The sequence below is a fragment of the Opisthocomus hoazin genome, chromosome Z (assembly GCF_030867145.1).
Source record: "Opisthocomus hoazin isolate bOpiHoa1 chromosome Z, bOpiHoa1.hap1, whole genome shotgun sequence".
Taxonomy (NCBI): Eukaryota; Metazoa; Chordata; class Aves; order Opisthocomiformes; family Opisthocomidae; genus Opisthocomus; species Opisthocomus hoazin.
Genome location: NC_134454.1, coordinates 64,251,338 through 64,263,755, shown reverse-complemented (window position 1 = coordinate 64,263,755; position 12,418 = coordinate 64,251,338). Strand labels below are relative to the sequence as shown.

Genomic DNA, 12,418 nt, shown 5'->3' with positions numbered 1-12,418 from the left:
TAGTAAAAGGCAACAGCTGAATAGTCTTGAGTTAAAGATGTGAAAGTATAACTTGAGGCAGAGTATCTGGCTGTCAAAATTACATCTAAAGAGGAAGAAAGTTTTAGGGATACTTTAAGATAGTTTGTTTTGTTAGATTAAAACAACTGAAAGATTTCTGCATTCAAGAATGTAGTTTTAGTCTCTCTGAATGCTGTGAGAATCTGATGTTCTCACTAACATCTTTTCACTGTGTTCGACTTCACTTAGTGCAGAGCCTGACCATGAGCATGGTTCAGGGAGCAGAGTAAATGAGGCTGAAGGTGTAGTTTCGACCTGTCCAAGAGCTGTGCTCTTCAGCCACGGAACGGTAGGCAATATGGTGAGGTGGGGTGGCACTGCCGAGACCTTCATGATGGGGAGCTGCCATGGTGTACGGCTCACACGGGTGCTTGTGGTGCGGGGCTGTTTCCTTCCTGGGGCACCAGCTTGCTCAGCACAGGTGGCCTCCTTCCACGCCTGTACAACCAAATCCAGTAGTAAAAATAGGGGGAGGCCCAAATGACTAAGGAGGAGCCTACTTTTTGTAGTCTGCTTCCTCAGTGAGAATTGTTTTGAATGAGTTAATACCAGAGAGGTTAAAGGAACCATTGTATATTTTGAATTTGGGCTGTCAAAGCAAATATTTTGACAGTCGGTCAGAAGTGGATATTGAGTGGTGTGCTGTGAAGAACACAGTTCTGTCATGGAAAAAACTTGTCACGGGATGGGAAACTGAGAGGGGGAATAAACAGCCAGTTTTCAGCCTTGCAAAGGCCTAGCTTGAGTTTCTGTTGAGCAAAAATGGAAGAAAAGGGCTGAGCAGAGTACTGGAGAGAAACTTCATGAAGCATGGTTATTTAGCACTGTCGGTATCTGGAAAGGCTTCAAGGTATGGCACAAACATGCTGTTGGAGTCATGTGAGAATTGGTTAGGTTCATTTGGAAACTCAGGGTGTGGTGTATTGGAAGGAAAAGCTTAATTCCGTAAGTGAGACTGAACTGTGACTTCTCTCCAGTACTTGATTTGTAGCCTTTCCTTGCTAAGTCTCACAAAGAAGAGGTGCCCCTGCCCCTCCTCTGGTCTGTGTGCCATCCTGCTTTATCTATTTCTGTCCATCTACTCATGAACAGGAATTGCAGGAGAGTGGCCCCTGCCGCTTGTCTGGTATTGCCATCCTACTTCAGATGTTTCTGTCCCGTCTGCTCACAAAAAGGAGTTGTAGGTGAGTGGCATTCCCATTTGTGAGGGCATCACTAGTGCAAGAGTAAATTTATGCAGACGTTCTCCCATGAATAGGAGGACATTGCTCTGGAGATATATTTTGTACCAGAATAAAGTACTCATTACCTGAGAAAAGCCCAATTGTGAAGGTTTCATTGGAAAGCAAAGTATATTTTGTTGAACTGTAGTTATCAATAATATTTACTAATCTGTAGGTGCTGTGAAGTTTCCCAGTGTTGCAAAAAGGGGAGGTACATGATCCAGGGAAATCCTGAGATTTGACATGACCTCCATTCCAATTTTAGACAGGGTGTTTTGCTAATGCAGTGACTGTTCTGGAGATACTGTGTCTTAAATGTTACTGTAATTTATTCTTACAATTGCATTTCAAATGGAAAAGAACCCTATGGTTTGGTCATTTCTTCTGATTCTAATATGGCATCGCTTCGTTGTTATCAGTGCCATGTTTTTGTGGCTGCCAGTGTTCACCTAGAATTTCCACCTACTTAAGTAAATACGAACTTTGTTCTCACCTGTGTTTGGCAAACAGTATTTTATGTTCAGCAGGTACAGAGTAAACAGTAAAAGCTATGATGGGTGTTCAACTCTCATGGCCCTTGCACCTGGGTTAAAATCTGGATTCGCAAAGAGGAGTTTACATGGGTGTGGCGCTTGCACAGAAATACAGATTCTAGACTTTTTTTTAACTTCTCTTAGAAAATAACAGCATTTTCTGTTAAATTCTCTTTAGTCGTGCAGATGACATCAGAACAATGTAGGTTTGCAGTCGATACTTCCTACATTCCAGTTGTTATTTAAAGTGGAAATACTGAGAGAATTAACTTTTTTTTGGCAGGCTGACACTTCAGCTCTCTGTTATTACAAAGGGTGTATTCGAGTCATCAGTATGTCGGGTTGCTTGAAAACTTCATGCCTTCCCTCAAAAAATGGAAAATGAGCTGTACTGTTATCTCAGTATGGCTAAAAGCACAATTAAATATGTTTTGTCTTTTTTTAAGGCAACGCCTTAACCTCGAACTAAGGGAGACAAAATCAAGTTGTTAGCAGAGCTGCTTAAGTCCGTGTATCTGCTAGTACCAGAGAAGCCTGCAGATCTAGATGAGAAAGAGTAATGCAGACAAAATCTTGCAGATAATTCACTACAACTAGTATAGGAGGGAGTAGAAATTTCTGGATTAAATTCTCAGTGTATTGAAGTTGTGGGTGGCTGTTTTTGTTTTGCATTCAGTGGGACTTGGATTCAACCACTGGGCTCAGAACTCCTAAGGAATTAAACACCAGCCCCAGGACAAAGTTAAAAAATATCGGGGATGACTGCTTTTCTGGCATCTGCTGACCCCTTTGTGTTTGGCAGCAGCACAGCAGTGAGGAGGTCCAGATCTGGTTCTCGACTCTTTTGCCTCCAGTTCAATGTCAGTATTTTGGTTTTTGTGAGGAAAACTTGGAAGTGCTATGTTCTCATCACGGAGGGGGTAACGTCAGGGCATTTCCTGCTCCCACCACCACCCCCCACCCCCCACCCCGGCTTTGAAGCGACACAGTTTCAGTTCAAGCGCAGAGGCGTGTGCGATGACCCGTTTGTTATTTTAAGGCCGATATTTGGATATGGGTTGGAAGTGTAGTGATCTCTGATTGCCGCTTGTACTAAGATAAGTGTAACTCTGGGAATGTCATCATCTACTGTTGAAAGGCAGCATAAAGGCTTGGGGAAAGCCCTAGGGAACATTCTGCTGCAGTCCCAGCATGCACAGGATTGTGGAAGGGGGGAATCAGGAGGAGTCAGGAAGCTCAAGGCTGACTGGCAACCGCTCTCGCCGGGGCTCTTGGCCACTTGGCAGCAATTGGGGTGTTTTTCCACAGATTCCTATTTACAGTGGCGTAAGTCACTGGAGGCTGCCAGTGTTGGCATCAGTGCGAGATGAGGTGTGTGGCATACCTGCAGCCAGATTGCTTTTCTGAAACACTGGTGCAAAGCTGGATACAGAACCTGGGGAAGCACTGCTCCTGCAAAACCCAGACTTCAAAGCGATGGGCTGTGTCACCACATGGCCGGGTGGGCCTGCTGTTCACCTCCTCTTGAGGCCGGGGTTGGCTCAGCTGCAGTCAGCAGAAGCCCAGAACGTTGGAACAAAGTTCCTTCATTGCCCCTTGCACCCAGGTGCCCATGGCACGTGGAGCTGTGGCCGGCTTCCTTCCCAAAGGCGCGCCGTGCTGCCTCCCCAAACCGAAGGCAGGAGCCGCGCGTCTGTGAAACTGCTTAAACGTGTACGGACATTTTGCTGGGTAACTGCCAGCAACTTTGGTAATTTCGACCAGAGGAAGATGATGGGGGCGTGGTGGTAGGAGTGGGTGGGACCACTGGGTGTTTGTGAGACCTTCGCTTGCAAAGTGCTTGACAAAAACCCGCAGTGGGATGGGGCAGAGCAGATACCATAAGTACAGCCAGGCAGTGGGAGATTAATCACTCCCCTGGGACAAACCTGGGAGGTTTCCAGCAGGGTCTGTTTGACTGGCCCTTGTTAGAGCTTTGGCATGTTGATGTGGGTCTGTGTGAGATCTTGGCTCATTGTGGGAGTGGAAATGAAGACTTTTTTTCTCACTGCTGATGCGTTGTCTCTTTTTTTCTTGTAGGTGTGTGATGTCAAACAGTGGGCAGTCCTTGCGGCCTCCCCCGCCAGCCTGCAGCGTCATGTGCCAGTATGAATATTAAGAAAGAAAAGCATACTTCAGAGCTCAGCATCACAGAAAGAAAGAAGGAGGAACTAAACGGAGAGAACAGATGACTGCACTGCTTGCAAAACTTTGGGCCGTTCACTTTTTCTCCTGAGAAATTTCATCTTGGCCTTTGTGAGAGAGCTGAAAGAGCAGGCAGAGCAGCCGCGGTGATCTTCTTAGGGTCCTTTTTTTCTTTCTTAATTTAATTTTTTCCCCTTCGTGCCTGGATTTTAAGACTGTCAGCTGCACTGATCACAAGCACTGGACATCAATATGTGTCATGTCATTGTAACGTGTCGGTCGATGCTATGGACTCTCCTGAGTATTGTCGTGGCTTTCGCAGAGCTCATCGCTTTTATGAGCGCAGACTGGCTGATTGGTAAAGCAAAGCCTTCAAGCTCTGAGGATGTGGACAACAGAACAGGGGGGTCACAGGAGCCTTACCATCCAACGCTGGGCATCTATGGGCGCTGCACCAGAATCTCTCACATGCAGCTTTCTAGACGAGACACGCTTTGTGGTCCTTACGCTGAAAACTTCAATGAGATTGCCAGTGGGTTCTGGCAGGCAACCGCTATTTTCCTAGCCGTGGGAATCATGATCCTCTGTGCCGTGGCATTTGTGTCTGTCTTTACTATGTGTGTGCAGAGTATTATGAAGAAAAGCATTTTTAATGTCTGTGGGCTGCTACAAGGGATTGCAGGTATGTGTACTTTGAGAGCAACTAAAGATTTTAATTTTGGGTCATTCAGATGAAGAAATACAGCCATTCTGTCATGTCTACAGATAGACTGCATTAGGCAGACTCAGAGCGGTTCTATATGCTGGTGTTTATTCAAACACAACTGAAATTTATAGCTACACAGCATGTAATACATTGACATTGGCAGCAGAATTGCAGCCTGATGTGTGCCAAAATGAACTGACCAGTGTTGCCTTTGTTTGCTGTTTAGTTTTTTTCCCTCTGTTTGAATTCTTTCAGCAACAAAAACCTCTCTCTTTTGTTACCAGCAGAGAGCAAAGTTAATACTCACGTTAAGGCAGTCTATTTCCCTCTTGCTACTTTAGTAATTTTTCCATGGACCGAAGGCAGTTTTCTCATGTCTCAGAGGCTTGATGACTGTGGTGAGAGCAAATACCACCCCAGGGATAGGCACAGCCTGCATTCGCACACCATATTCTCCAGCGTTTCATGTTAAGCTGCCTCCTTCAAGGCTGTGAGCTTGACAAATGATACCTTACGATAAACCCTTCCTTCAGCCAGCTTATTATTGTTCAGCTGCGGTTACACAGCCCAGTGAGCTTATCTTTTCACTGTCCAAGTATCAGCTATGCTTTGCCTGCAAAGATGAATTGGTTCTAGAGATTTGGTGTTTCTGCTTAAACCCATGGATTTTACAGTTTGTTAGTAAACCGACACTGGACAGCCCTAGTTAGAGAAGCATCTGGCTTTCTGTACTCGACAGTGAGCTGTGGGGAGAACCTGTCCCATATGGAGGTTTTTATCATTTGTGCTGTGTGCGTGTGGTCACATCTGGAGGAGGAAAGTGGTCTTCTGCCCTACCTCAGGCAGCCCTCAGAGACCGGTGAGGAGGGAGGGAATGAGCAGGGCCACCTCCTCTTTCCCTCTTAGTGGTGCTCTGAAGCAGATGTTTTAAATTCATAAAATTGTTTTGTTACAACAAAAATTAGGAGTTTTAACTTGTTTGCTCAAAATGTGAATATAGCTTCTCCCCTCCTCACCACTGAGGTGGCCAAACACATCTATGGTGGCTGTACCTATACAGGAAGTATAACCATAGGTGTTCAAACCTTTATGAAACTGGTTTGTTTCATTTGCTTAGTTGAGACCTAAATTAATCTTATTCTAAACACACGTGGGGAAGTAGGCAAAAACTGCCAGCAGTATGGACCACAGACCAGCTGACGCTGGCTCCTGAAGCACTATCATGGTCGCTCTCACTGTCGTCCAGTTCTTGCATCTTTGGTAGATGTTTATGGTAGATGGTAGAAGGGTACTGCTTATTTCATGTCACCCACAATGTAAGGTTAGTGCTTCTGGGACAGAATTAGATCCCTAAGTTGGCTCAAGAGGCTTCCGTTCACATGATGGCATACAATTAGCAGATGAATGTCCTTTAGATAAACATTACAGGTTTTGCTGTAGTCTCTCCTGATTTGTGGCATTAGCCAGAACCAGTGAAACGAGGAAGCAGCTCTGCAGTGCACATTAAGCCAGGGGAGAGGTTTTAGCTCCTTGCTTTCTTACCCTGTACTTCAGAAATAATCCATGAAACCTGTTTTTCAGGAGATTACTTCTTTTTTGTTTGAGGGGCATTTGTATGAGAGAGATCAGTTAGCATCATAAGGAGATGTCTGGTATGTCAGACTGGGTGTATTGAAAAGATAACTTTACTTACAACTCTGATACCATCTCGAAGTACCTCGTCTAACATCACAAGATTAACGGAAGTAGATTCTTGTATCTTAGAATAGCGTTCTGGAGACAGTATTCTCTTTTGGTATTTGTGAGAAATAATGTGCAAAAACAATTTTATGTTTTATTATCAAACCAGCTGTACCTATAGTGGAACTAGTGGCCTCAAGAATTGAACAATATGGTTGACAAACCATTTCTCCCATGGTAGGGGATAGATCAGTCCTTTTTGAGCTGTACTGAGGATAGTAGCACTTCCCTTCTTATAAATCAGATAAATTGACACAGCATGAAACTGGGTAACAGAAAGGTCATGTTACTGAAACCGTTGCTACGAGCAGTACGCCTGCCAATATTTGCAGCCAGGCGTCTCGTGGCTAGCAACTCATTTTCTCAAGATTAGTTTTATTGGGTCCACTGCTACTTTTGTGCCAGTAGCATTACAGCATCTGCTTACTTAGTTGAAATTATTTTCCCTATGACTTATCACAGCTGTTAATTTCAACTTTCTCAGTTCCCAAGTTTTGGAAAATGCTTAAGTAAGTTGTTCAAGAAGGACAGTAGTCGGCATGGTTAATCCATACTGGGATTATGATAGGCTACAGAGAACAAGATACAACCCTGCCTTAATCATCTTAAGCGTAAGGTCATTTTTTCAAATGTGAACAATTATGTTTTTAATAAGCGTAGGAGAAGAATTCACAAAATCATTTTGTTTATCAGCCTACATCAGTCCAATATTTGCAAGTATGTCAAACATCTCATTTTCAAAGATGAGATGCACCCGTGGTACAGTCATCTACAGGAACTCAGGATCTTGCAAACTTAATCTCATTTAAAATCTCTATATCTTTGCAGTTGAGATTTAATATAATTAGAAACATACAACAAGTTAATTTATTCCTGGAATTCATCATGAAAAAACAATAACAGACACCGGATATATCTTTTCAGTCCAGCAACATTGGTTGTGACCTGGGTGATGCCTACGGTAAAATTACGGTACAGAAAGCAACGTCTTTTCTGTTATGGCCCTTGGACAAATGTGCAAACTCTCATTTAGGTCAACGGGAAGGAGCTATAGACATATCTGGTCCATAGAGGGTTGTTTTTGTTTTTTTTTGTGGCAGAAAATGAGAAATATAAAGCCATAAAGGAAGAAAATATGACTCTTGTTTAAACTCCTGCAATTCTTTTGTTATAGAGCAAGACCTTCCACCACTTATTTTCAGACTGCAGTGCCTTTCATTCTGGAGCTGTAGCAACAGTAATCACTGGCCCTGGGTTTGGAGATATTTGAGGATTGTTTCATCTGGAAAAGCATCTGTCCTCTGCAATAGAGAGTGCAAAGGATGGAGCCGTGTAATTAAATAGATAATTACTACCCAGCAGCAAGAACACCAGGCAGACTTTCATTTGAATGTCTTTTTGGGGAAAGTATTCTTTTTTTACAGTCTGTGAATCACTTGAAATGCAGAGGCTAGAAAAGGCAGCATGTTATTATATGGTAGCAGATAAGAATCAATTAAAAGTAAATTTTCACTGTAATCATCTAGTTACAGGAAGTAAATAATTGGTGATCCCCTATTGACATATCTTCATGTGCATACAGGATGGTTGCATATGTGTTTACAAGTCTTATTTGGGCTTGGGTACTTCACTTTGGTGCTAAGTAATATAATCTAAACATAACCTGGCCTCAAAGGATGGGGGGCGGAGCTTAGGGCAGAGCCTAAAACAGGATCGTCTTCCATCTCTGACACAGTTTCCTTTGTGAAGTTCATTGTCCAACTTTTCTTGGCTTTTTTCTTTAACCTCTGAGGGCACAGCTGGGCAGAGGTGGCCCCTGGCACGTTGGCTGGGTGGGCACGGCCCCTTCCAAACAGCCAGCGGCTGCCTGGCTTGCAGGTGAGCCACAGCCCGCCGGTGAGACCCTGACCGCGCGCCAGGACACAGAAGCTGAATTAGCAGCTCATCTATTACCTCAGCTGCAGAGCTTGAGCAGGCCCCTGCGTTTCCTTCTGCGGAGCTACACCATCATGTGCCCGGGAAGGCTTTGGGGAGAGCGGCGGGGCCAGTGTGCTGGCGTGTCAGGAGGGCAGCGGGGTTTGGGAGTTCAGTTTCTGTTACTCCTGCTTTGCCGTTCTGGAGCAGGGCTGCACCACCAGGCAGGTTTACCGAAACAAGATAAAATAGCTCCTCTTCTCTATAAAGTCTTTCCAGAGCGCCGGTGGCTTCATCTGGGTGGCCTCTCACAGATCACCCCGTTCTCACCACTTTCTCTGTTCATGGTCCGCTGTCTCCTAGCTCAAACGGGACTTGAGTAAACGGGTTTCTGACAGAAGCATGAAGAAAAAAGCATGTAAAATTTGGGTTGAGTCAGTCAGGAGACAAGCTGTGCCCTAGCTGTGTGCCGAGGGGGTGTCTCTGGTTTGGTCAGATGAATGCATCACTGCATTTTGCCGTCATGTGGCTTAGCAGGCTGGGCCGTTGGCAGTTACACCTTTAACAGATGTATGTGCAGTCAGATGCAGCAGAGGTTTGTGTCTTCAAAGGCCGCTGCACGTGGGCCAGGAGCATTAGGGTCCCCCTGCCACTTTGTCAGGGTCTGTCTGCTTGGGCCCAGACACTGCAGGTTTGGGCTTCCCTCCCTCATCTCAGCAGTTTCTTCTCCAGCACCCCTGGGGGAGGATTTGGCTTCTTCCATTCTAGGGTCCTACTTTAGTATTCTCCTCTCGTCACCCAGGGCTGAGGTTTTCTTAACGTCTCACCCAACTTCATTCCTGCCAACTGTGTCCTCTTGTTCCTCTGCTTTGTTCTGGGAGGCTCGGTTTTTCCCCTGGCACTTGTCCTGCTTAGTCACAAGCAGTGAAGTCTCTTCCACGCTACTTTCTCTTTTCAGGTACATCACAAGGTCTCCTGTGTTCATTCTTCTGTCCTTTCCATGACTTCTTACTTTTTCCCTTTTATTACTCTTCATGTCTTCTCGTGTTCCCTGCTGTAGTATCTTGGGGGGGTTCCTCCATCAGAAACTACAGCAGTACCTGGGCAATAGTTGACCAGGAATGCAGCTTTAGTCTCAAATGCAAGGAAACGTCTCCACAATTTTCAAAAATGAAGAGGTGAAACCCAGTTTGAAGACAGCTGTGTCTGTCACAGTCTGTCTTTGCTGCTGGAAGGGTTTGTTTTATGTCTATTGCACTAAGAAATAGTTCAGTGTGTTACACTTATTGGTCATCATTTCCATTTGAGAGGTTGGGTGATTAGGAAGATGGCCTGAGCAGAGCTTGATGGAAACCATCTGAAGGGGAAGAGGATCTGGAGCTGCTCCTGAGGGTGTCTGAGGTAGGATCTGGCTGCACAGGCTGGGCTTGTGGTGCTTGGGGCTGTGCGGCTGCACGTTCCTGGCTGCTGGAAGGTAAGGAGGCCGTTGGGAGTTGTGGAGGAGGAAGCTGAGGAGGAAGCAAGAGGTTGACTGGGACTTTTCTTGGAGAGGGGAGTAAACACAGAAGGGAGAAGCAAGCTGCTGTGGAGGGGGCATGAGGCTGCTGGAGCACTCTGATGCTCAGAGCATGATGTGAAAGGTTATGATAGTTGCAGAGTAGTTTAGGATATTCGGTTGTAGGCAGCAGCATGCTGTAAAAAAGCATTTTTTGGTCTGAAAAAGGGCCAAGCTGGTGAGCAAGGAAGAAAGCACCTTGTGAGCTCATGTTGCTGCCTGCGGGCAACGGAAGCAGTTGCTCAGCCCAGGAGCCCAGGCAGTAGGAGAGCAGAGTGAGAATGGTTTTGCCCTCGAAGGCAAGGAAGCTTCTTGTTTGTCTTTCTAAAATGCAGAGCATGCATTTTTCAAAAAGCATATTTCCTCTTGGATTCAGCTCAAAGTTTTTCTGATGCCAGAATTCTGAATTCTTGGGGTGGGAAGAAAGAAAGGAGGGGGGGGGGGGGGGGAAGGGCAGAGGGAGATTTCTAATGGAAATCCTGACAGTCTGAAGTGCTTTCGTTGTCTGGGGTATAGCACTTCCTGTAACCTATATGGCCAAATGCCAGCGTGACATCTAATACACACTTGGCTGCTGAAAGTTCAAGCGAAGGGGACTGCTGTGTTGGAATATGCCAGGGAAGGAAAATTGAGTTCAAGTGCTAAATTGCTGTTGAGCCTGAGGGAGAGTATTAGTAACTTCAAAGAAATAAAGTGAAGATGTTTTGATAGATATGGTGGTCAGCTTATCTCCTGTGCTACCAAGGTGGGCATGTGGGAACCAGTAGACACCCAGCAGATTGTAAACAGAATAGAAAAATTTTTAAAAAATCAGATTTTCAGTGGTCAAATTTGGCAGCTAATTTTCTCAGCAAGCATAAATCTCTTACATCAAACAGAGCTCAGTGTGAGCCTCATGCTACCCAGAGAGAAATGTTGTACTGTGGCACATGTGCACACTAAGGGCCCTTACCTCTACTGACGTAGGTGAGACGCCGAGAATTTCTTCACACCCTGGCCCTGGCAACGTGGGGTGAGAGAGCACTGGCTGCCAGAGAGGCCAGGGGGATAGCAGGAGGGTAGTGGGGCTCCCCTTCTGTTGGATTTTTGCTTCCAGGCCTCAGAGTCAAGACTGATGCTGCTGTTTGTATATACGATGCAAACACTAGGAGAACTCAACAAATGCTGTGTTTTCACTCAAATGCAAGAAAGAACATGAAAGTGGCTCTTTCAAGATGGGGTGCTAACTTACACTGAGCTATCTTTGGTGTGCCTGGTGTAGTGGTGGAGGAAATTGGTGGGTTTGAGGTTTGCTTCCTTCCCCAGTGCAGATGACCTGCACTGTGCTGCTGTACGACCCATGAAGCCACCCAAAACTCTCCTCTTCCTGCCTCTCTCTTCGCTGTTCCTTCCCACTGAGCCTTAGTTCTTCTGCAGCTCCTCCCCCTCCCTGCACCCCTGATGTCTTGTTTGTGCTGCAGGGTCAGTGCTGACAAGATGTAATGGCATGAAAAAGACAGCCTGCAGCCCTTTCACCTCTTTGCTGAAGCCAAGGCAGTTTATTGCTTTGGTCTCCCTTACAGAGCTGTGGTAGGGAGGTGGTGGTTTTCATTCCCTTTCTGCTGATTCAGCATAAGTGACTGATGGTTTGGAGGGCATGGCGCTCAGTGGTCAAGCGGTAGTGGAAAAGGTTATGGTCAGTGGTGTGAAACGTAGTGAGTCTTCTCCTGTGCTTCTGTCATGGACGGAATAATTGACACGCCCTGATATTTCCTTCCCTGACTCAGGAACCCCCTGAATTTACCATCCACCATGAGTTTCTCATTTAGCAGCTTCTAGCCTTTTACTGGGCCATTCTAGATTAAAAACGCTCAATGCTTCATTTGCTTTTAAGGTAACGTGTGAGAGGTGACCAGCCATCGTGGCTGTGCCTGAGCAGTGGCCCTACAGTTGGAGACATCTTCAGTTACCTCTGCATTGCTGAAAACTTGTAAACATTTGGCTTTTACCCTATAAGGTGCTTTGTCTTGTCTTAATTGCAGGGTTAGCATCTGCCACACAGGAGACCTCGTAGTATGGTGACATGACTCCACATGGCTGACGGCCAGCAAAGAGGCAGCGGTGTCATTTCAGGGCTTGGTACCAATCTTACTTTGAGTCTCCGCATTTCCTTCCCTCCCAACTAATGGGGACTCTCACCACATATATAAAAATTATTAAAATCTAATGGGAAATTTGCCCTTCTCTCTCCTAAAAACAGGAGTCTGCAGGCTCACACTTTGTTACAGGGAAGTCCGAGCACTTAGATCACACCAGTATCAAAAAAACCCAAACTCCGAGTCCCTTATATGCTGTCATTCTGCCAAAACAACCCACGTCAGGCTGATAAACTGACTAATTTTTTACTTTTTTTGCAGGTAGCAAAATATACTTAATAGTTGAGTCTCCCACCAGTAGCCCCCTGTACTGTATTCCTTCTTTCCCTGTTCACACCTCAACATCAGTAATGCCACCAGAAATTTAC

General features: G+C 45.5%; 1 protein-coding gene across 4 annotated transcripts in view; it reads left to right on the top strand.

The window, feature by feature from the left end:
* The window catches only part of LHFPL2 (LHFPL tetraspan subfamily member 2), a 125,933-nt gene that overhangs the window by 104,670 nt on the left and 8,845 nt on the right, over positions 1-12,418 (top strand). For 2 of the 4 annotated variants that reach the window (XM_075411758.1, XM_075411760.1), the window contains exon 2: positions 3,896-4,682. In XM_075411758.1, the coding sequence (XP_075267873.1) occupies positions 4,253-4,682 (430 nt within the window). In that variant the 5' untranslated portion in view covers positions 3,896-4,252. Of the gene's footprint in view, positions 1-3,473; positions 3,530-3,700; positions 3,809-3,895; positions 4,683-12,418 lie in introns of those variants that run through there. The other 2 variants (XM_075411761.1, XM_075411759.1) reach the window with 2 other exon arrangements.